Raw genomic sequence first — 25,607 nt, forward strand, 5'->3', positions numbered from 1 at the left:
TATATATAGTGAATGAATATGTAGAGGATTCTAGAAGACATAGTGAAAGACAGACAGGGGAATGGGTAAAACGAGTTCTAGAAGACATAGTGAAAGGGTTTGGCATCATTACCCCTGGCATCTATACTATAGTAGGGCCTGGCATCATTACCCCTGGCATCTATACTATAGTAGGGCTTGGCATCATTACCCCTGGCATCTATACTATAGTAGGGCCTGGCATCATTACCCCTGGCATCTATACTATAGTAGGGCCTGGCATCATTACCCCTGGCATCTATACTATAGTAGGGCCTGGCATCATTACCCCTGGCATCTATACTATAGTAGGGCTTGGCATCATTACCCCTGGCATCTATACTATAGTAGGGCCTGGCATCATTACCCCTGGCATCTATACTATAGTAGGGCCTGGCATCATTACCCCTGGCATCTATACTATAGTAGGGCCTGGCATCATTACCCCTGGCATCTATAGTAGGGCCTGGCATCATTACCCCTGGCATCTATACTATAGTAGGGCCTGGCATCATTACCCCTGGCATCTATACTATAGTAGGGCCTGGCATCATTACCCCTGGCATCTATACTATAGTAGGGCCTGGCATCATTACCCCTGGCATCTATACTATAGTAGGGCCTGGCATCATTACCCCTGGCATCTATAGTAGGGCCTGGCATCATTACCCCTGGCATCTATACTATAGTAGGGCCTGGCATCATTACCCCTGGCATCTATACTATAGTAGGGCCTGGCATCATTACCCCTGGCATCTATACTATAGTAGGGCCTGGCATCATTACCCCTGGCATCTATACTATAGTAGGGCCTGGCATCATTACCCCTGGCATCTATACTATAGTAGGGCCTGGCATCATTACCCCTGGCATCTATACTATAGTAGGGCCTGGCATCATTACCCCTGGCATCTATAGTAGGGCCTGGCATCATTACCCCTGGCATCTATAGTAGGGCCTGGCATCATTACCCCCTGGCATCTATACTATAGTAGGGCCTGGCATCATTACCCCTGGCATCTATAGTAGGGCCTGGCATCATTACCCCTGGCATCTATACTATAGTAGGGCCTGGCATCATTACCCCTGGCATCTATACTATAGTAGGGCCTGGCATCATTACCCCTGGCATCTATACTATAGTAGGGCCTGGCATCATTACCCCTGGCATCTATACTATAGTAGGGCCTGGCATCATTACCCCTGGCATCTATACTATAGTAGGGCCTGGCATCATTACCCCTGGCATCTATACTATAGTAGGGCCTGGCATCATTACCCCTGGCATCTATACTATAGTAGGGCCTGGCATCATTACCCCTGGCATCTATAGTAGGGCCTGGCATCATTACCCCTGGCATCTATAGTAGGGCCTGGCATCATTACCCCTGGCATCTATACTATAGTAGGGCCTGGCATCATTACCCCTGGCATCTATAGTAGGGCCTGGCATCATTACCCCTGGCATCTATACTATAGTAGGGCCTGGCATCATTACCCCTGGCATCTATACTATAGTAGGGCCTGGCATCATTACCCCTGGCATCTATACTATAGTAGGGCCTGGCATCATTACCCCTGGCATTTATCCCATCATCCTGTGATAATGCCCTTTGAAATTGGCGGTTCACTAGTCTTTTGTCATTAGGAAATATGCCCATGCAGTCAGTCAAAGTCCAGCACAATCATTGGCCAGTGACCCAAACGGCATCCCATTCCTTTTAATAGTGTACTACTTTTGACCAGAGCCCTATTTCTAACCAGGGCCCATAGGCCTCTGGTCTACAGTAGTGCACTACATAGGGAATAGGGTGCCATATGAGACGCAACCATGGAATGGATTCATGCTGAGTCACATGGTCAGATAAACCCCACAGCCTCATGCATGACTGACCTGGGCCACAATACAAAAGACAGATTGTCTTTTCAATGAAAAGGAAAAGCCCACACTCATTTTAATCTGTAAATACTGTCATCGTTGGCGGGGCTGAGGCTCAGTCAGTCGTGCTTCCTGCAACAATATTTTCACGAAATAATAAACCTTTCAAAATGTTTAATAACTTTTAACTCATTTAGCATTTGTAGTCTTTTTTTTTTGAACATTTCCTGTATGTAATAACTTCATGACAGACTACATGCCGCACATTAAACCACAGAGACAAACCTATATCATCTAGAGGAAAAGTTCTGACCAAATTCTCAAAATCTAACTTCTGCTATTCATCAATAACTTTGTGTCCTTTATGTTATCATTATCTCATATAGTTTGTATGTAAACAGTTAAAAATGTCTGTTAAATGTTTTCTCAAAGACAGTACTGTAATTCAATCATCTATAAAAGCAGAATGCAGTGTCTGCCAAACACAACATATAAAATCAGTCAACATTCCTTTATACCTCCCCCCTGTCTTTCCTGACCCTTACATCTCTCCATCCCATCCCTCCTCTACTCACTCCATCTTCTTACACAGGGTTTGACATTCCCAGGGGCTTTTTGCCACACATTCCTGTGAGTTTACTTCATCGTAAACTGCCTCTGAAACTATTCTACCTCCCAAATAGCACACTATTCCCTATATAAGTGCACTACTTTTGACCCAGGACCCATAGTGCACTACTTTTGACCAGAGCCCTATGTTGGGAATATGATGCCATAGGGCACCGGTCAAAAGTAGTGGATGCAAGGGTGCTATTTGGGACGCAGTCTGTATGAGGCTGGATCAGACCAAATACGACCAAAATATCCCCAGCACTCATTAGTCATCTAGGATTTAAACAAGCTTTACCCAAATGACTCACAGCTATTACACAACAGGCTTTAACTAACTGCCATTGTGCTCACTGTGTCCAAAAATACTCTGGAGTGCTTTTTGAGTGGAAAATGTATGTACTTTGTACAACTGAGATTGTATTTAATTTCTCTTGTCTCATTCGAGAATAAGGTAGGCTAACAAAATCATGATTTTGAAATGCCAAACTTGTACTAAAATAAATGAGGAAGAAGAAATACATGATTCTCCAGTAATTTGCTAATCATTAGATTAAGAATTTCATTCATTCATTGTAAATCAGAGGTTCGTTGGACACTCATTCTCGTTGCTTCCATCACTTCTGGAGTGGATTGGATAAATGTTTTTCATGACAGTGTTTATCTGGCCCGGTTTACCCCGAGGGAGGGAGGAGTTTACACCAGGTGAAAAGTGAATGTGTTCGTTGTAACCGGGCTGCCTCGAGGTTCCCCGCTTCAACTCGGCTAAAAACAAAAGTGCCTTAATTAAGCACGTGTAGTGATCAGTGATTTGTAAGATTCTGTGTTTTCACATGTAAAGTGACTGTTTGAAAAGAGCGCTTCTCCCTCCCAGCTTTCGCCCATGACGTGCCGGGCCATAGCCCGTTTTAATCCAGACCAGTGGAATAGAACTCCCTCATTGACCCTTTCAAAGGAATTCTGATCTCTGATTTTGACAGACGGAGTTGATTCCAAAAAATGTCACGTGAAAATTCAAACGCGAGATTAAACCTCCATTCCGCCAACAATAATAAACACGAATAAACAAGACCTAGCAAAAAATAAAACCGTGACCTCGGCAATTTCACTTCAAAATAAATCTCCGGCGAGGATTAAAAAAATAATAATACGAATGGGCGAAATTTGTAACATTTTATGAGGAAATGTTTAGAAAACAATGTAAAAATAGGAATAAAAAAAAATAAAGTGAATTGCCTTAATAGCACAAATAACATTATAGCGTTGATATTGTTAACAGCGTTAAAAGTCATGATAGTTGTCATGGTAACAGCGGTAATACAAACAACTAAACACGACTTATAATGCTACTATTAATAATAACAGTAATAACATTAATCATATATTTAATAATAATTATAATAATCAACTTTAGGAAACACTTTTAAATCCCATTGTTAATTAGCTCAAGTCTGTACTCTTTATCTTTTATCTGCACTGTACACACTTCTCTGTACGTTGTGTCACATTAACTTGGGTGTCCATTCTACACAGGAGCACTTCTGCGTTTCCAAATCCACAAGAGTTTACATTCTGCTGCCTTGAAAGAGTGGACTATCAGTTTAAATCCTAATCTGATTTTCATATTGGACATGCGTATTGCACCGTACACAATTTTCTGTAAAAAAACAGAGGAGTTAGAAATCATCAAAATCAAATCAAATGTATTTATAAAGCCTTTCTTACATCAGCTGATATCTCAAAGTGCTGTACAGAAACCCAGCCTAAAACCCCCAAACAGCAAGCAATGCAGGTGTAGAAGCACGAAATAAACGTTAGGTCATAGGAAGTGTTGCTGGACTTTTACTGTGGTCAAATAGGTTTGCGTGAGGCCCCGGGACACTATATGGTACACATATAGCATAGCAGTGTACAGTAACGTCTATTGGTTATTTGTGTCCATAAAAACAGGGTTCATTCTGTAGTTTTGTACTGTCGCTTTAACTCTCTGTTGACTGACTAATTCAGGACTATATCTTAATTCCGAGACAATAAATAAACTATTTTAGCTTACTCTTTGTTTGCTTCCAGTGTGAAACAAAACAGCATTCTATAGGCTTATCAGACTTGCAGTCTTGGCTTGCCTTATAGTGGAGGGGCCAAATTCCCGAGATAATTAGATGAGAAGCTAACTGCTTAAAGCGAAATCATGGAAACAACGTGATCAATAGATGGAGTTTTAACTGACTGCCATATTTGTAAATGACCTACATTATCCTAATGATGAGAAGGCTGCAGACTTGACATACATTTAAATCAGCCAGTCGTACCTGCCAAAACGTGCAACAGGTCAAGTGTTTCGGTTAAATCTTTTCTCGAGGCATTATCCTATTGCTACAGTTTCGCGACGAGGCTAGTGTCTCCCCCAATCATCACATAGATTAAGTTCTTAAAATAACCAGGTTTCCATCCAATTTTTTTATTCTAGTAAAGTAGAGTAACAAGCTACCCAGGGAGAACTAGCCCCCCCCGCTGTAATTCTCACAGAAACTATTTTTTGTCACACATTTTTTCCTACACGTTCCATGGCTGCCACTACTCTTGCTCAACTAAAAATGTTATCTGTCTCAAATGTTTAAGTCACTAACAAAACGATATTGAGGTAAATTCATCTAATATTTCGTCATTTAGAAAAAGTTATACATATATAATCTAAGCTCTATAAACATTGTATATATATATATATATATAACGAACAAAAATATAATTGCAACCATTTCTAAGATTTTACTGAGTTACAGTTCAAAAAGGAAATCGGTCAAGTGAAATTAATTCATTAGGCCCTAATCTATGGATTTGGGAATACAGATATGCATCTGTTGGTCACAGATAACTTTTTTTTTTTAAATGTAGGGGCGTGGTTCAGAAAACCAGTCAGTAACTAGTGCGTCCACCATTTGCCTCATGCAGCGCGACACATTTCTTTGCATAGAGTTGATCAGGCTGATGATTGTGGAATGTTGTCCCACTCCTCTTCAATGACTGTGTCAAATCAAATCAAATGTTATTTGTCACATGCGCCGAATACAACAGGTGTAGACCTTACAGTGAAATGCTGGATATTGCAGGGAACTACAACACAATGTCGTACACGTAAATCCAGAGCATACCAAACATGCTCAATTAATGACATGTCTGGTGAGTATGCAGGCCATGGAAGAACTGGGTCATTTTCAGCTTCCAATAATTGTGTACAGAAATTAACATTCAATGATATGGCAACAGCTCTGGTGGACATTCCTGCAGTCAGCATGCCAAGTGCACTCTCCCTCAAAATTCTTCCTCAAGATATCTGTGGCATTGTGTTGTGTGACAAAACTGCACATTTTAGAGTGGCCTTATTGTCCCCGGAACGAAGTGCACCTGTGTAATGATCCTGCTGTTTAATCCGCTTATTGATATGCCACACCTGTCAAGTGGATGTATTATCTTGGCAAAGGAGAAATGCTCACTAACAAGGATGTAAACAAAGTTGTGCCCAACATTTGTGAGAAATAAGCTTTTTGTGAGTATGGAACATTTCTGGGATCTTTTATTTCAGCTCAGCTATTTCAGAGAGGCCGGGGGGCGGGCTACCTTCTGAGGAGTAGACGGTAATCGAATAAACCCCCACTCCCCTCAATTCTGCTCGAAAACATGCAATCTTTGGACAATAAAATGGACAAGTTATTGGGAAGATTAAACTACCAACTGGGACATTAAAAACTGTAACATCTTATGCTTCACGGAGTCGTGGCTGAACGACGACAATATCAACATACAGCTGGCTGGTTATACGCTGTACCGGCAGGATAGAACACCGGCGTCTGGTAAGACAAGGGGTGACGGTCTATGTATTTTTATAAACAACAGCTGGTGCACGATATCTAAGGAAGTCTCGAGCCATTGCTCGCCTGAGGTAGAGTATCTCATGATAAGCTGCAGACCACATTACCTACCGAGAGAGTTCTCATCTATATTCTTTGTAGCTGTTTACATACCACCACAGTCAGAGGCTGGCACCAAGATAGTATTGAATGAGCTGTATTCCGCCATAAGCAAACAAGAAAAAGCTCACCCAGATGCGACGCTTCTAGTAGCTGGGGACTTTAATGCAGGGAAACTTAAATCAGTTTTACCAAATTTCTATCAACATGTTAAATGTGCAACCAGAGGGGAAAGAACTCCGGACCACCTTTACTCCACACACAGAGATGCATACAAAGCTCTCCGTCGCCCTCCATTTGGCAAATCTGACCATAATTCTATATTCCTGATTCCAGCTTACAAGCAAAAATTAAAGCAGGAAGCACCAGTGACTGGATCAATAAAAAAGTGGTCAGATGAAGCAGATGCTAAGCTACAGGACTATTTTGCTAGCACAGACTGGAATATGTTCCGGGACTCATCCGATGGCATCAGTCATTGGCTTCATCAATAAGTGCATCGATGACGTCATCCCCACAGTGACCGTACGTACATACCCCAACCAGAAACCATGGATTACAGGCAGCATCCGCACTGTGCTAAAGGCTAGAGCTGCCGCTTTCAAGGAGCGGGACTCTAACCCGGAAGCTTATAAGAAATCCCGCGATGTCCTCCGACGAACCATCAACCAGGCAAAGTGTCAATACGGGACTAAGATCGAGTCTTACTACATCGGCTCTGACGCTCGTCGGATGTGGCAGGGCTTGCAAACCATTACAGACTACAAAGGGAAGCACAGCCGAGAGCTGCCCAGTGACATGAGCCTACAGGACAAGCTAAACTACTTCTATGCTCGCTTCGAGGCAAATAACACTGAAACATGCATGAGAGCACCAGCTGTACCGGACGACTGTGATCACGCTCTCCGCAGCCGATGTGAGTAAGACCTTTAGACAGGTCAACATTCACAAGTCTGCAGGGCCAGATGAATTACCAGGACGTGCACTGCGAGCATGCGCTGACCAGCTGTCGGTGTCTTCACTGACATTTTCAACCTCTCCCTGTCCGAGTCTGTAATACCAACATGTTTTAAGCAGATCACCATAGTGCCTGTGCCCAAGAACACTAAGGTAACCTGCCTAAATGACTACCGACCCGTAGCACTCACGTCTGTAGCCATGAAGTGCTTTGAAAGGCTGGTCATGGCTCACATCAACACCATCATTCCAGAAACCCTAGACCCACTCCAATTTGCATACAGTCCAAACAGATCCACAGATGATGCCATCTCTATTGCACTCCACACTGCCCTTTCCCACCTGGACAGAAGGAACACCTATGTGAGAATGCTATTCATTGACTACAGCTCAGCGTCAACACCATAGTGCCCTCAAAGCTCATCAATAAGCTAAGGACCCTGGGACTAAACACCTCCCTCTGCAACTGGATCCTGGACTTCCTGATGGGCCACCCCCAGGTGGTAAGGGTGGGTAACAACAAATCCGCCACGCTGATCCTCAACACTGGAGCTCCACAGGGGTGCGTGCTCAGTCCCCTCCTGTACTCCCTGTTCACTCATGACTGAACGGCGAGGCACGACACCAACGCCATCATTAAATTTGCCGATGACACAACAGTGGTAGGCCTGATCACTGACAACAATGAGACAGCCTATAAGAAGGAGGTCAGAGACCTGGCTGTGTGGTGCCAGGACAACAACCTCTCCCTCAATGTGATCAAGACAAAGGAGATGATTGTGGACCACAGGAAAAAGAGGACCGAGCATGCCCCCATTCTCATCGACGGGGCTGCAGTGGAGCAAGTTGAGAGCTTCAAGTTTCTTGTTGTCCACATCACCAACAAACTAACCTGGTCCAAGCACACCAAGACAGTCATGAAGCGGGCAAGACAAAACCTATTCCCCCTCAGGAGACTGAAAAGATTTGGCATGGGTCCTCAGATCCTCAAAATGTTTTACAGCTGCACCATCGAGAGCATCCTGACGGGTTGCATCACTGCCTGGTATGGCAACTGCTCTGCCTCCGACTGCAAGGCACTACAGAGGGTAGTGCGAACGGCCCAGTACATCACCGGGGCCAAGCTTCCTGCCATCCAGGACCTCTATACCAGGCGGTGTCAGAGGAAGACCCTAAAAATTGCCAAAGACTCCAGCCACCCTAGTCATAGACTGTTCTCTCTGCTACCGCATGGCAAGCGGTATCGGAGCGCCAAGTCTAGGTCCAAGAGGCTTCTAAACAGTTTCTACCCCCCCAAGCCATAAGACTCCTGAACATCTAGTCAAATGGCTTCCCAGACTATTCACCCTAACCCTAACACTAACCCTTTTTTCCCCCACTGTATATAATAGAACATATTCTGGGAGCCTAGTGTGCGTGCGTGTGTGTGTGTGTGTGTGTGTGTGTGTGTGTGTGTGTGTGTGTGTGTGTGTGTGTGTGTGTGTGTGAACTATTTGGAATGTTTTTGGACCATTGGCTTCCCTGACAACAGATACAGACAGGAGGAGCAATATGAGTCTGTCAGAGGTCTTCACGCTGGATGGAGAGGGTGGTCCACGACAACGAAGAAGCAGGTGTCCCTTCCAGTGATGTGGAGCTGCCTTTGGCCCTGGTGCCAGTAAGGATGGTCTTTACGGAGGCTATAAGACCCTCCCTCCTCCTGGATATAGAAATCCTTCAACTTCACTGCCTCTTCAGTGGTAAGATCCCTTGCACCATAGGGACACTTGACCTCCACCACTGATGTGGTGGCCATCAGACCATCCGGTGAGGCACCCAGGATCCCAGACCCTGTGACCCCAAAGCCCTGACTCCTGCACATCCATCCCTGTAGCCATGTGGAATGCCTTGATGCACTCCTCTTTGTTATCTGTGCCCCACTTTACAGACAACAACCCATCCAATAGCTGTGATCTGAGGACCGTTTTTTGTTTTTAGCAGTGACGGAGTAACGTGCTTGGCCTTAACCACTGCTCCATAATTGCTGGCCGTCAACCTTCTCTCCTCATGGTTGGGGTTGGTGCTCTGTCCAATGTTGCCTGCTGTATATCCTCCTGTATATACTCCTGTATAGCCTGCTGTATAGCCTCCTGTATATCCTCCTGTATAGCCTGCTGTATATCCTCCTGTATAGCCTGCTGTATATCCTCCTGTATATCCTCCTGTATAGCCTGCTGTATATTCTCCTGTATCTCCTCTTGTATATCCTCCTGTATATCCTCCTGTATAGCCTGCTGCATATTCTCCTGTATCTCCTCTTGTATAGCCTCCTGTATATCCTCCTGTATAGCCTGCTGTATATCCTCCTGTATAGCCTCATGTATAGCCTCCTGTATATCCTCCTGCTGCTCCACCGACAGCGCCATACCAGCCAGGATGCCTGCATGCCCCAGGAGCCCTTGTTTTTTTTAATAATGTCCGGTACAGACAGGGATGACAGGGAGGGTAACAGTTATTCTGACTCAGCTTCATGGAGACATGTCATTCCACTGAACCTGCCCTAGAGAGGGTTCCTTACCCACTTAAGATCATCCTCTATGGGCTCTCAGGACAGAGGGTTGTAGTCTTCTGCCGGGTACAGGTCTTCCACTGACTGCACCTGGTCGGGAGTACAGCTAGCCTCCTCCATTCTCATTCCACACCCATACAGCCGATACTGTGAACCGGCCAAACTAGGTTACATGGCTCCAATTATGAGTTCCTTGGAGGCATTTACATGTGGTAGAGAGAATCCCCTGGTCACCTATAGAGACCTGCCAACAGGAAGGATGTTAAATGACACATGCCTTTCAATGCCTGACTTTGAACCTTAAAAATGTATTCGGTGTAAGAAATGTGCTATATAAATAAAGTTTGATTTGATTGATGATATTACAACTGTAGAATATTTAATAATAAATTGTCGTTTTCACACGAGGACAAGTGCAGTTTTTCCATAAAATCACAAATGATCAATTAAAAGTGTATCACTTGACATATCAATCATATAGTGGGAAGAAATCAAGACTGTGTGAATGCATGTATCACTCTGAATAATAAATACTGCGCCTTTTTTGAAGATTTGTCTTAACAAAGTCAATTCTGAATGTCAATAGATTTTTTTACATTCATTCTCATCAATGACAACATTCTAGAACTGAGTTATCCCTCATCGGCCTCGTGTGGCTCAGTTGGTAGAGCATGGTGTTTGCAACACCAGGGTTGTGGGTTTGATTCCCACGTGGGACCAGTACAGAGAAAAAAAATAATGCATGAAATGTATGCATTCACTACTGTAAGTCGCTCTGGATAAGAGTGTCTGCTAAATGACTAAAATGTGAAATGTAATTGAAGTTTTCAGGGGTAATATGGTTAATGATTACATTATAAAGTGTCTCTTTCTTTGTATAATGTTGACAGCAGTATAGAACATACTGTATTGCTAAGATGCTCAAATTTAACTTAATAGCTATACTCAAGGACACAGGATACATTTTATCCCTCATGCTGGCCCTGACCAAACCTGTAAATTGCATCCTGACAATAGCTGCATTTCTCCACATGGCTAGACTTCTAGTGGTCTTTCTCCCCTTTTAATGCTTTTATGCGCATCCTTGAAAAATGCCCTGAGGTCTGAAAGACACTAAAGTTCGACATATTGTACAAACAATTATTAAGGCTCAGTTAAACAACATGATGTTTTGATCTACCTCCTAACTAGTTAGCTAAAAAAGGGGACATAAGAAATTCATGGATTGGACACCGAAGGTCTCTGATCGCGCTGGTGAACTGTATCTGACAGTGTTAGAGATGACATGCACGAATTGGTAGTTTTACTGAGGACTTCTCTGTTGCTAATGAGCATTTTTATATATATTTTTTGTTTAAATTGAGGCGAATATATTGATATCCGTATGAAAACATCACCTCAGGGTAAGCCTACACGATACACAGACCTTATATAAAGTAGACCTAAAAAAAATCACAGACGCAAAAATGAATGATGAAGAAACGATTGGGACCATTACGGTGTTTTACCGCTGAGTTTTACGGTATTATGACGCGTCCACTGTAAGGGATTATTACCGTCACGGCAGCAGCATTAACACTTCCGGATTTCGACATTTGTCTTCAAAATAAATGTTCACGGTAAAACGCTGTGTGTATGATACAAAATCAGTGTTTTCTTGCAGCTTTGCATCATGTAAAAAAAAAATCTAAAAAAAAATCTAAACAAAAAATTATGACTACTTTATACAAGATAATGAATATTTTAAGGTGGAGCATATTGAGAAATGGTTGGAGTTTAAGTATACAATGACAATTAAAAAAAATATATATATTATTTTGATTGTATGATGTTTTTGTAGTTAATTTACTGGTGCTATTGTTCAAGGATGCAATTTTGAAATGTAATTGTTAAGAAAAGTCTTAGTGTATTTTTGTTGTATTGCACAAACAAATTACACTGTACAGGAAAAACGATTGTTTGTGTGTCCATAAAACCAGGGTCCAGTCTACTATCTAGAGTCCCTATTATACAAAAAAAAAAAAAAAGTGAGTTTGAACAAAAAACAAGCTCATAGCAACTGTTACTGGACTGATAAAACATGTTAAAATGGAGGCACTGGACACGACACTATAAGCCAATATGTAATTTATAGGTCTATAGTGTATTGCATTGGGACCACTGGATTTGGTGGAGTAGAAAGTGTTGCTTGGCATACAGGTCTCAGTTACCCATGAAATAACACTATATATATATATATATATATATATATATATATATATAACTGTCTGAACATTAACAATGATTCATATTTGTTCATATTTAAGTGACATTTGCATTAAATGTAGGTTTTAAAACATGTTCCAAGCCAGGCCAAATAAATGCCCCCAATTCAATTCAATACAATGTATATGAAATACATATTGGCTTAAATATATATATATATATATATATATATATATATATAGATTCTACAGGTCATATTGAGTAATCCCAACTGACTCCACTTTTACTCTGGCACCTAGAATAGTTGTCTCTCTATAAACCAATATGTATTTCATATACATTGTATTGAATTGAATTGGGGGCATTTATTTGGCCTGGCTTGGAACATGTTTTAAAACCTACATTTAATGCAAATGTCACTTAAATATGAACAAATATGAATCATTGTTAATGTTCAGACAGTTATTTGTCATATATCGTGAATATAAATACATGATAATAAGTTTTCTACTAATATATGGGGGACTTTTATTTAGAACATTTCTGAAATTCCCTTGACCCGGAAGTATTTTTTTTGTGTTGCTGTAACACAACACAACGTGGGGGGGGCTGTCGACATAAATTATTATTTATTTTTTTAAAACGTGTACAGAGATTTGTTACGTTGTATCGCATGAACTGTACCATTGATGACACGAGTGGATTCGAATTGGACTCTTTTCTGCTGATGCTGGTGAAGAAGTGAAAGTGTTTAGCGGAGTGGTTTACTGAACTGGAACCGGATTAATGGAAATAGAGTATGGGGATCTCGGTGTATCATCATTAGAACGACTACAAAGACAAAGGAGAACTCATTGTAGTTGAGGCTCTTTTAACGCTAAAAACTACAACACTCCACATACCCAGTTTAATAAGGCTACAGACTTGGATTTTTTTTTTTTTAGCAGTCAGGATGGAACGACGTCGCAAACTTTATTTATCTTTGGCATTGATCCTGTTTTATTTACAGTGGACAACTTGTTTTAATCTGGATATTGACAAACCCTATGTATTCTCTGGACCTAAAGGAAGTTATTTTGGATTTTCTGTGGATTTCTTCCAGCCAAATAATAAGCAGTAAGATCGAGTTATATAATAATATTTTGAATTGCCTTTTTGCCATAGAGGCTATTAGCCTTAATTGAACTTTGATGAGAGAAAGTAGAATTATGCAATTATTAATGTGACTCAACAGAACTAAATTATAATATGTATTCGATTCATCATGTGACACAGCTTTGTTTGCGACCCTAATAGGCTACAGTAGAAGAATAGGTGTGGTGCCATGCTTTCATGAATTTAGACAAGTTTCTCTTCTTCAGGTCAAACATTCTTGTAGGAGCTCCCAGAGCCAACACCTCCTCAGCTTCCACAGTGGTGGAGCGAGGGGCAGTCTATACCTGCCCATGGCAGAAGACTAGTGACTGTACCCAAGTACAGTTTGACAATACTGGTGAGTACAGTATGTCTGTTACACACACACACACAAAATATCGTATTGATTTGACTCCTTTCTCAAGTTCTACATGGTGATGAACAGGAAGAGGGATCACTATAGATTGACATTCGAAGTGTCGACCATTTTATTTCAGTCAATGGTTATGTCCAGATTCATAACTGATTGAACCGTATGTATGTGAAATATGACCTTTATACGAGGTACGCTCAGTGTTTTTAGGATGTGAGACGGAGAAAAGGCAGATGTTCACTCTTCTAGGAAGCCTCTATTGGAGATGGGCAGACATGCTCAATGTTAAACTTAAGAGTTACACAGGCAGACAGACAGAGACACCGACAGACAGAGACGCAGACAGACAGACAGACAGACAGACAGACAGACAGACAGAGTTATGTTTATTTATTTTCCCTTTTGTACTTTAACTGTTTGCACATCATTACAACACTGTATATAAACATCATATGACATTGGAAATGTCTTTATTCTTTTGGAACTTTTGTGTGTGTGGTGTTTACTGTTCATTTTGTATTGTTTATTTCACTTTTGTTTATCCATTTCAGTTGCATTGGCAATGTTAACATGTTTCCCATGCCAATAAAACCCCTTAAAAAATAAGTAGAGAGAGAGAGAGAGAGAGAGAGAGAGAGAGAGAGAGAGAGAGAGAGAGAGAGAGAGAGAGAGAGAGAGGAGTCCCAGCACCTTTAAAGGACTGTCTGCTCTGCATTATAACATGGGGGCGTATGAGTCAGTAACTTGTTATTTCTTGAAGCATCCATTGCAGACAGACATGCATCATGGCGTATACTAATATTTACACTACAGCACTTCAGTCCATCTTATGGGTTTGTCCCAGCACAAACGAACTAACAAACACACACACACACAATGCAAAACCAAGCCCCATGAATGACACACTTTAAGCTATTTAGGAGAACATTGGCTTATATATCAGTTTATCCTGTGTGATTTACACCACCTTTTATCAGTGCAACTTTGATCGTTTGCCTTCTAGCGTTCGTTCGTTTGTTCGTTGTGTTTTTAATAGGCAACTGTAGAGTAAAATGATTTTGCTCACGTGCAGACTTTAACTACAGATCGAATGACTTCCCTATTCCAGTGACTAACCCCACTGTAGTCTAGTCTAGACTATTGAAAAGTGACTATTTTCCAAGTCTGAACCACACTGCCTGTGTTACTTGGAAACAACTCTAAAGTGAAGAAATGCAAAATATGTTTCCATGTCATGGTTTATCCATATTTTCCCTCCCTTTGCTGCCATTTTTATGATTTGTTTGCCAGTCAGTGCCTGAGTGGCCTCCTGGTTTTATTGTGATGCTGTAAGTGTCGACATGGTTACAATGGGTGCCTTTGTGATGGCTGATCGTCATCTTGCAGACTGAGAGGTGAGGCTGTCTCAGCCATTGGTTTAGATTAGTGTTAGTGTCGAAGCAGCCTTGGGCCAGGGGGGGGGTACTGTAATTAGTGTGCGCTCAGGGGGGTTTTATCCCACTTGGCCATTACCAAAGTATCTTACTAAACCACATGGTCTGGAAGTCTTTCTCCTGCTGACTGTTCTTCCCTGGATTGTCCCAGTCAGATGAGATATTGTTTTCCAGTTCTGTCAGTCTACTCTTGATGGACAGGCAAACCTTTAGGAACAAAAATAAATCCAAATTAGAGCCAACTATTTATACCCATTGAGTTATTGGAGAACCAATGTTTCAGGCAGCCTGAGTCTTTCTCAGGGTTAGACATGCTAAACTGGCAGATATATTTACAGCTGTCCATAATCTTCCTCAGGGTAAGACAGGTTAAACTGACATATATATTTCTACAGCTGTCCAGACAGTCTCTAGATTAGAATAACTATAATTATAGAGGACCCAGGGGTGGGTGTAATGTTTGACCAGGTGCAACCAAGGGTCTAGTCACCAGGCTAGAGGAGGGGACAGCTGGGATGTTACTCCTCTCTAACTGGTGCTCTAGTCTGGGTTAGAGCTAGACAGGAGCTGGGATGTTACTACTCCAACTGGTGCTCTAGTCTGGGTTAGAGCTAGACAGGAGCAGGGATGTTACTCCTCTAACTGGTGCTCTAGTCTGGGTTAGAGCTAGACAGGAGCTGGGATGTTACTCCTCTAACTGGTGCTCTAGTCTGGGTTAGAGCTAGACAGGAGCTGGGATGTTACTCCTCTATAACTGGTGCTCTAGTCTGGGTTAGAGCGAGGCAGGAGCTGGGATGTTACTCCTCTATAACTGGTGCTCTAGTCTGGGTTAGAGCTAGACAGGAGCTGGGATGTTACTCCTCTATAACTGGTGCTCTAGTCTGGGTTAGAGCTAGACAGGAGCTGGGATGTTACTCCTCTAACTGGTGCTCTAGTCTGGGTTAGAGCTAGACAGGAGCTGGGATGTTACTCCTCTATAACTGGTGCTCTAGTCTGGGTTAGAGCGAGACAGGAGCTGGGATGTTACTCCTCTATAACTGGTGCTCTAGTCTGGGTTAGAGCTAGACAGGAGCTGGGATGTTACTCCTCTATAACTGGTGCTCTAGTCTGGGTTAGAGCTAGACAGGAGCTGGGATGTTACTCCTCTAACTGGTGCTCTAGTCTGGGTTAGAGCTAGACAGGAGCTGGGATGTTACTCCTCTATAACTGGTGCTCTAGTCTGAAATATGGAGGACCTAGCTGTTGTTCCTATGAGTTTTGCTCTAGTCGTGGTTTGACAGGAACAGAGCTCTGTGGTATGTTTTCACTGAAGGGTAGTAAGTATCCTCCCACGTGTGTCAGATATGAAACTTTCTCCCTGTTTCTGCACAGAGCTGCGTACAATAGAACTCTCTCCCTGTTTCTGCACAGAGCTGCGTACAATAGAACTCTCTCCCTGTTTCTGCACAGAGCTGCGTACAATAGAACTCTCTCCCTGTGTCTCTGCACAGAGCTGCGTACAATAGATTTATTTCTTGGCAATGGATATCACAAGCCATTTTCTGAAGTTATTTGAAATGAACATTTATTTTAAATGAAACCATGTCATCAAATGTTTTATTTTTTGTCGTTATATTAAGGTTGGTAGCAACATGCGGAAATCAGTTGCAGCTCAAGTCAACTACAAAACTACAAAACCCACAATGCAATGCTCTCTCTATGGGCTGGCTAGCTAGCAAACGTAGCTAAACACAAGACTATCAAAGTCAGTATCAGCATGTGAAGTAGCTAGTTAGTCTAAAATCTCACCATGTTCAACTTGTAAATCAATGTGCCTCACAGTGTGGAGTCTGACATTCGCAAACGTCACCCTGGACTGAAGAGGCAGAGACATAAGAGAAATGTGGTGGACGCTCTGTTAAATTACACATTTATCGAGGTAGGAATATCAACAACAAAACATTGGGAGAAGACAATCTCCCCCCATTATGACATCAGCCAGTATTGAAATCTGACATGTATGATGGACGTTTTCACCATCTAAAAGTCGTATTCCTATTAACGTCCAGTGTAGTGAGAGAGACTTTATCACAGTGCTACGTCGTACCAGCCGGATTTCTGTCTGCTTGAACGGCAATAACTCAGACATGAAAACATGACCCAGGGAATAGATAGAACATCACTCAGAGATGCACAAAAACAATATAACGTTGAAAATGGGTGAATCTTTCCTTTAAGTCTTTTTATGTCTACAGTAATATGTCATTTCTGCACGCTAAGGTAACCCCTGTAAGGTAACCCTCCATTTTATTAACCCTGTAGGCACTAAGCAATAAGCCACTATAAGTCTGTCTGAACACACACGTAGTGTTTTGATATCAGCAACGTTGCAGCTACTCTCTGCAGAGTAAAAGCGGATGTTTCCGGTTTTTAGCGGATGTTTCCGGGTTTTTAGCGGATGTTTCCGGGTTTTTAGCGGATGTTTCCGGGTTTTTAGCGGATGTTTCCGGTTTTTTAGCGGATGTTTCCGGGTTTTTAGCGGATGTTTCCGGGTTTTTAGCGGATGTTTCCGGTTTTTAGCGGATGTTTCTGGGTTTTTAGCGGATGTTTCCGGGTTTTTAGCGGATGTTTCCGGTTTTTAGCGGATGTTTCCGGGTTTTTAGCGGATGTTTCCGGGTTTTTAGCGGATGTTTCCGGGTTTTTAGGGGATGTTTCAGTATTTTCAACCTAACTTCTGTTTCCCCTGAAAAATGGAAGTGGGGACTCCTCTCAGGTGTCTCGCTACGTGTCTCGCTACGTAAAGGTTACAGTGCAGCTAACAGGATATTTCAACAGTCTTTGCAATTGTTGGTCATATCTGAGATGTTTCAAATTTGTTACAAAGATGTATAATTTCCACATCAACATGACACACCCCATATAAAGACAATGTTATAGGCACGTTAATAACCATAGTCTCACTTGGCTTACACGTGGCGAGACGGCAGATGTGGAAGAAGACCATTGTTAACCCTAACCACAGAGCAGTCTGATAGGAAGTCTGGAGCTTAAAGGACCTACAGTACAGGTCATTTATAGGTTCAGCTGTCCTCACTGAGGAACACGTGGGTGTGTGTGTGTGTGTGTGTCACAGCGAGATCTGTATTTGCTAGACAGGGGTCGTTAAAGGGTGTTGCCTGTGAGTAATTTCCTCTAGGAAAAATGTAGTTTGATCTCCAGGCTCTGATCAGGAGGACGATGAAAGCTGCTGCTGCCTACAATTTATCAATGATCAGGATTAACAAATCTCTACCAGTCCTATTTGTCTGTGGATATTCTGGGGCATGTTCGTTAGGCACCAAATGGAAGAAAATGGGATGAAACATGGAGGGAATGTGTGGTGAATGCATCAGAATTAGTTGGGAAACATACAGTGAGGGGGGGGAAAAAAGTATTTGATCCCCTGCTGATTTTGTACATTTGCCCACTGACAAAGAAATGATCAGTCTATCATTTTAATGGTAGGTTTATTTGAACAGTGAGAGACAGAATAACAACAACAAAAAATCCTGAAAAACACATGTCAAAAATGTTATAAATTGATTTGCATTTTAATGAGGGAAATAAGTATTTGACCCCCTCTGCAAAACATGACTTAGTACTTCTTCCCTTAGCTGGGGCTCAGTCACCTGGGGCCCAGAGAGGGGAGAGGTCAGACTTGTCTTTTACATGTCTCTGTTGCTATGCAGAATATCAGAAAGGGAAGAGGACAGAATGGAACATTGTCTTCATATGTGAATGTGTCTTTACCTATTCTTAAACCATGTGAAGGGATGGCGTGATTAATGGGGAACCAATTACTTGTCTCCACAATGTCTGTGCGCAAGTCACTCCCTCCTTTGGCATTGGGGGAGGGGTATGGCAGTGTCTGGAACCATTGTATGTCCTCTCTGATGTTGCACTTATCCTGGGATAGTGTATGACCTAGAGGCTAACTCCCCTCAGTGAGCTTGTCCAGGAGAGGGGTCAAGAAGGGCTTTTACTTGAGATGGGAGTATCTAGAGTTGACAATTGAATTATGCCATTGGATGAGGTAATGGTTCTGTGTTATGAAGTACCAGGAAGGAGATTAGAACCTCGTCTTAGGGACCAAACTGAACGATAATTTATAGCGAATGCTATCTGGCTACGGGATACTCCTTTTTCAATTATAAAGTCCCTTTGTGAAATGTTCCTAAGATCTGTTGTTCGTCATGTAGGTTGAGAGGGGTGTATCTTGGCTATAAAAGATCTTTGTACTTTTGTGTTGTCACTTTCAATGGGTCATTAGAAATGGCACGTCATCGAAAGTCATTGCTATTGCAAAGCTTTTATTATTAAATATGTAGTTTAAGTATAACTCTGACTGGTGTGTGAAGTTTGTCTCTCTCCTCATTTGGTAATGCAGAAATTAGCCACCACACTACCTGGACGGCTTGTTTTCATAACTGGTTGCAAAATGTTTTAAAACATTGTTCCCTATTGAAAAATGGCACAGTTGGTAGAGTAGCATTGTTAAAAAGAGTGGGCACCCCTTAAAGAGATGGTGTTTCTTCATTAAAACCCCACAATGATTTCTCCCTCAGATGATCGCGAGAATATGGATGGGGTTCAGATGGAGTTCAAGTCCAACCAGTGGTTTGGAGCCACGGTACGGTCAGACGGTGAACACATCCTGGTGAGTGTCATGTCCTTATCTCAGAACGGTACGGTCAGACGGTGAACACATCCTGGTGAGTGTCATGTCCTTATCTCAGAACGGTACGGTCAGACGGTGAACACATCCTGGTGAGTGTCATGTCCTTATCTCAGAACGGTATGGTCAGACGGTAAACATTCCGTTTTTAGAACCAAATATTGTGTTCGCTAGCTAGCGAACGGTCTCATGACAGATTCCCTATGTCCTAGAACTTTAGTCTGGATTTCAGTTTTACATCAGGTATCTATCTCTGTGACTGTTGCGTGACCTTGCTGTAGTTGACTTGTACTCATGAGGTGTTTGTGTATCTCAGGCCTGTGCACCTCTCTACCAGTGGAGCACGTACAGCTTCTCCGAGCGAGAGCCTGTCGGTACGTGTTTCCTGAAGAAAGGAGGAGACGTGGTGGAGTACTCTCCCTGTCGATCTAGTAAGTGACGTGAAACTAGCCAAGAGAATCTCCATTGAAGAAGTGCCTTTTATGGTCCAGGATTAGGCCTTATTTGGGTCCAGGAAATGGACCCTAATATCTTTTTAATAAATAACCCCACCTGGTCTACCATTGAGAGATAATTACATCGTTCTGTGTTTGTGTTACTCTGAACAGATGCTAACTCTCCAGAGGGACAAGGATTCTGTCAGGCTGGATTCAGTATTGACTTTGTCAAGGTGTGTACTTTACAGTGTTCCATACAACAATAGATAAATAAAAACACTAAGAACTCCGCGTTGTGTCGTGCCTATACACCACACCCCCCTCGGGCCTCATTTGCCTAATTATGCCATGGAATTGTTGAATAATGTAATGAAACAAGCAGGGAGCAGGTCTCGAACCCTCAACCTTGTAGCCCGAAGTCCAGCGCGCTATCGACTGTGCCGCAAAGCATGATCAAACGGCCGAGTCGATATCCGCTCTTATAAACCCAGGCTCCTTACAATACTTGTTTCGGTTTCCCTATAATGCACTGTATATCAGCACGGTAGAATTCATTTGGCTATAGTTCTTACATGTTCTATGTTAGTGCTGCTTTTGAAAGCAAAAGTCGGATTGAAAACATTATTGGCGTTGTTGATAATAACGATAATAACAAGCTAGGACTGATGGTTTGGTTAGCTAAACTAGCACGTCTATTTGTTTGGTTACCACATTTCTAGCTGTAAAACGTGTTAAATTATAGCCTTGGTATAAAAGGGATAATCAACTATGCTGTTCTCTGGAAGATAATGCAACCTTCCACGTCCTTCATTATTATCCAGAGAACGCATAGCCCCTCATTGATTATCCCTTACTTATTATACAATGCTTGGATTCAGTTTCAGATCATGTTGTGTTGTTTTTTTTTTCTCTCAGAATAACCTCTCTTTCTCTCTCTCTTTCTCTTTCTGTCTCTCTCTCTCTCTCTCTCTCTCTCTCTCTCTCTCTTTTTTTCTTTCTTTCAGAACAACAGGGTGGTTGTTGGAGGCCCTGGTAGTTTCTATTGGCAAGGTAAGTGATGTGTAATGAATTCTATATATGTACTGAACAGGTCAAGAAGGTAAGTGATGTGTAATTCTATATATTTACTGAGCAGGTCCACTATTACAGGACATAATCAGACAGACACATTGTGCTCTGTTTGGCTCTCCCCTGAGATGAGGCGTTCGGTGTATTTGTGGTAATGCTCTGACTGCCTAACTATAGCTGTTGTTGTCAATGCATTAATGCTGTGTTTAACTATAGCTGTGATTATCAATGCAGTGAGCAGTAGTCTGAAATCATGACACTTGGCTTGCTGGAGGGACTGTTCTGTTAATTCTGTGACAGATTCTCTGACTCTGGAAACTGTTGAGAAAGTCTTGTAACCAGGAAGTGTCCGGATGATTGTATTATAACAGTACGCACATACGATTTGTATTGTTTTTACATGCTATTTTCATTGTTTGTTGTAGAAAACTATATCTTCTGTAATATATTGTGTATTTAGTCCCCTTTTTTTAGAGTTTTTTTTATTTTATTTTTATTTTTTAGAAACCCTGTCTCTTAAAAGGGGAGCTGCGAAGGTGCTGAGAGGGGATTATCTGATATGGTGGCAGGGTGCCAACTCAGTCGCTGTTTCTGTGGGTTTGCTGGGTAATGGGGCTGCTCCATAGTCACAGCAGATCTCTACAATGCTCCCTTGTTTCACAGCACCAACACCAACACCAACCCCCCCCAACAGAGCGGACCTGGGTTCCAATACCACATTTTGGAATCTTTCAAATACTTTTGAGCATTTGCTTCGGACAGGCCTGGATTGCCAGATGGGTAGGGGGTTTGCACTTTTGGGGACTATTCTATTGGTTAAATTGTGCCCGGCAAGCATAATCAAGCCGAGATAATTTACGTTCACTTTTAAATACTATTTGAACCCAGGGCTGGCCCCAACCCCTACAGTGTTCTAGAGTAAATCTGGCCAATCCCATGTTTGTCCCAGGCGAACAGCCGTTTCAGTTAACCACACTTTTGTTTTCTGCTGACTCTAGGTCGTTATTCGTTCATCATGTTTCCTTTAGGTGTGCTGCTAGGACAAATTAGCAAATACAGCCCTTTTTAAAACGGACAAAGATGTTTTTAACAGGACGGCTCATTGGCTGCTGCTGTGCTGGGTAGGCACCGAGTGAATTGAATGGGATAGGGAGGGGTGAAATTTGTATGGGTGCTGTGCTGTCAACATTTGTATGGGTGCTGTGCCAGCCTGGTCTTGTCCGGGCTGTACCTGCTGTATGGTTACCACAGACTGGGGCTTTACCTGCTGTATGGTTACCACAGACTGGGTCTGTACCTGCTGTGTGGTTACCACAGACTGGGGCTGTACCTGCTGTGTGGTTACCACAGACTGGGGCTGTACCTGCTGTATGGTTACCACAGACTGGGGCTGTACCTGCTGTATGGTTACCACAGACTGGGGCTGTACCTGCTGTATGGTTACCACAGACTGGGGCTGTACCTGCTGTGTGGTTACCACAGACTGGGGCTGTACCTGCTGTATGGTTACCACAGACTGGGGCTGTACCTGCTGTATGGTTACCACAGACTGGGGCTGTACCTGCTGTGTGGTTACCACAGACTGGGGCTGTACCTGCTGTATGGTTACCACAGACTGGGGCTGTACCTGCTGTGTGGTTACCACAGACTGGGGCTGTACCTGCTGTATGGTTACCACAGACTGGGGCTGTACCTGCTGTATGGTTACCACAGACTAGGGCTGTACCTGCTGTGTGGTTACCACAGACTGGGGCTGTACCTGCTGTATGGTTACCACAGACTGGGGCTTTACCTGCTGTGTGGTTACCACAGACTGGGGCTGTACCTGCTGTATGGTTACCACAGACCGGGACTGTACCTGCTGTATGGTTACCACAGACTGGGGCTGTACCTGCTGTATGGTTACCACAGACTGGGGCTGTACCTGCTGTATGGTTACCACAGACTGGGGCTGTACCTGCTGTGTGGTTACCACAGACTGGGGCTGTACCTGCTGTGTGGTTACCACAGACTGGGGCTGTACCTGCTGTGTGGTTACCACAGACTGGGGCTGTACCTGCTGTGTGGTTACCACATACTGGGGCTTTACTTGCTGTATGGTTACCAGAGACTGGGGCTTTACCTGCTGTATGGTTACCACAGACTGGGGCTGTACCTGCTGTATGGTTACCACAGACTGGGGCTGTACCTGTTGTGTGGTTACCACAGACTGGGGCTGTACCTGCTGTGTGGTTACCACAGACTGGGGCTGTACCTGCTGTGTGGTTACCACAGACTGGGGCTGTACCTGCTGTGTGGTTACCACAGACTGGGGCTGTACCTGCTGTATGGTTACCACAGACTGGGGCTTTAGTTGCTGTATGGTTACCACAGACTGGGGCTGTACCTGCTGTGTGGTTACCACAGACTGGGGCTTTACTTGCTGTATGGTTACCACGGACTGGGGCTTTACCTGCTGTATGGTTACCACAGACTGGGGCTGTACCTGCTGTATGGTTACCACAGACTGGGGCTTTAGTTGCTGTGTGGTTACCACAGACTGGGGCTTTACCTGCTGTATGGTTACCACAGACTGGGGCTTTACCTGCTGTATGGTTACCACAGACGGGGGCTTTACCTGCTGTGTGGTTACCACAGACTGGGGCTGTACCTGCTGTATGGTTACCACAGACTGGGGCTTTACCTGCTGTGTGGTTACCACAGACTGGGGCTTTAGTTGCTGTGTGGTTACCACAGACTGGGGCTTTACTTGCTGTATGGTTACCACAGACTGGGGCTTTACCTGCTGTATGGTTACCACAGACTGGGGCTGTACCTGCTGTATGGTTACCACAGACTGGGGCTTTAGTTGCTGTGTGGTTACCACAGACTGGGGCTTTACCTGCTGTATGGTTACCACAGACTGGGGCTTTACCTGCTGTATGGTTACCACAGACTGGGGCTGTACCTGCTGTATGGTTACCACAGACTGGGGCTTTACCTGCTGTATGGTTACCACAGACTGGGGCTGTACCTGCTGTATGGTTACCACAGACTGGGGCTTTACCTGCTGTGTGGTTACCACAGACTGGGGCTTTAGTTGCTGTGTGGTTACCACAGACTGGGGCTTTACTTGCTGTATGGTTACCACAGACTGGGGCTTTACCTGCTGTATGGTTACCACAGACTGGGGCTGTACCTGCTGTATGGTTACCACAGACTGGGGCTTTAGTTGCTGTGTGGTTACCACAGACTGGGGCTTTACCTGCTGTATGGTTACCACAGACTGGGGCTTTACCTGCTGTATGGTTACCACAGACTGGGGCTGTACCTGCTGTATGGTTACCACAGACTGGGGCTTTACCTGCTGTATGGTTACCACAGACTGGGGCTGTACCTGCTGTATGGTTACCACAGACTGGGGCTTTAGTTGCTGTGTGGTTACCACAGACTGTGCCTTTACCTGCTGTATGGTTACCACAGACTGGGGCTTTACCTGCTGTGTGGTTACCACAGACTGGGGCTGTACCTGCTGTGTGGTTACCACAGACTGGGGCTTTACCTGCTGTATGGTTACCACAGACTGGGGCTTTACCTGCTGTATGGTTACCACAGACGGGGGCTTTACCTGCTGTGTGGTTACCACAGACTGGGACTTTACCTGCTGTGTGGTTACCACAGACTGGGGCTTTAGTTGCTGTGTGGTTACCACAGACTGGGGCTTTAGTTGCTGTGTGGTTACCACAGACTGGGGCTTTAGTTGCTGTGTGGTTACCACAGACTGGGGCTTTACCTGCTGTATGGTTACCACAGCCTGGGGCTTTACCTGCTGTGTGGTTACCACAGACTGGGGCTTTACCTGCTGTATGGTTACCATAGACTGGGGCTTTAGTTGCTGTATGGTTACCACAGACTGGGGCTTTAGTTGCTGTATGGTTACCACAGACTGGGGCTTTAGTTGCTGTATGGTTACCACAGACTGGGGCTTTACCTGCTGTGTGGTTACCACAGACTGGGGCTGTACCTGCTGTGTGGTTACCACAGACTGGGGCTTTACTTGCTGTATGGTTACCACAGACTGGGGCTGTACCTGCTGTGTGGTTACCACAGACTGGGGCTTTAGTTGCTGTGTGGTTACCACAGACTGGGGCTTTACCTGCTGTATGGTTACCACAGACTGGGGCTTTACCTGCTGTGTGGTTACCACAGACTGGGGCTGTACCTGCTGTGTGGTTACCACAGACTGGGGCTTTACCTGCTGTATGGTTACCACAGACTGGGGCTTTACCTGCTGTATGGTTACCACAGA

The 25,607-nt window shown here is 43.6% G+C and overlaps 2 protein-coding genes across 2 annotated transcripts in view; one reads left to right on the plus strand and one right to left on the minus strand.

Moving 5' to 3' along the window:
• Positions 1-77: 77 nt before the first annotated feature.
• LOC115160571 (uncharacterized) lies at positions 78-1,680 on the minus strand. Its single transcript, XM_029710731.1, has 4 exons — positions 1,039-1,680; positions 675-935; positions 485-640; positions 78-450 (listed from the first exon to the last, which is right to left on the minus strand). The coding sequence occupies exons 1-4, from the start codon at positions 1,377-1,379 to the stop codon at positions 78-80; spliced, it is 1,131 nt and encodes a 376-aa protein (XP_029566591.1). The 5' UTR covers positions 1,380-1,680.
• An 11,098-nt stretch (positions 1,681-12,778) lies between these two features.
• LOC115160573 (integrin alpha-V) overlaps positions 12,779-25,607 on the plus strand; it is a 42,674-nt gene continuing 29,845 nt past the window's right edge. The window contains exons 1-6 of the mRNA XM_029710732.1: positions 12,779-13,297; positions 13,543-13,673; positions 19,705-19,796; positions 20,131-20,245; positions 20,423-20,484; positions 21,256-21,301. Of these exons, the coding sequence (XP_029566592.1) occupies positions 13,134-13,297; positions 13,543-13,673; positions 19,705-19,796; positions 20,131-20,245; positions 20,423-20,484; positions 21,256-21,301 (610 nt within the window). The 5' untranslated portion in view covers positions 12,779-13,133. The remainder of the gene's footprint in view (positions 13,298-13,542; positions 13,674-19,704; positions 19,797-20,130; positions 20,246-20,422; positions 20,485-21,255; positions 21,302-25,607) is intronic.

This window comes from Salmo trutta, chromosome 24 (genome assembly GCF_901001165.1).
Source record: "Salmo trutta chromosome 24, fSalTru1.1, whole genome shotgun sequence".
In the NCBI taxonomy this organism is placed as follows: Eukaryota; Metazoa; Chordata; class Actinopteri; order Salmoniformes; family Salmonidae; genus Salmo; species Salmo trutta.

Excerpts from the sequence above, each read along its gene's own strand:
- LOC115160571 (XM_029710731.1), bottom strand. The coding sequence starts at position 1,379 with ATGCCAGGGGTAATGATGCCAGGCCCTACTATAGATGCCAGGGGTAAT. Across the intron at positions 641-674 it reads GCCAGGGGTAATGATGCCAG|GCCCTACTATAGTATAGATG; the intron begins GCCCTACTATAG and ends TAATGATGCCAG. Across the intron at positions 451-484 it reads GCCAGGGGTAATGATGCCAG|GCCCTACTATAGTATAGATG; the intron begins GCCCTACTATAG and ends TAATGATGCCAG.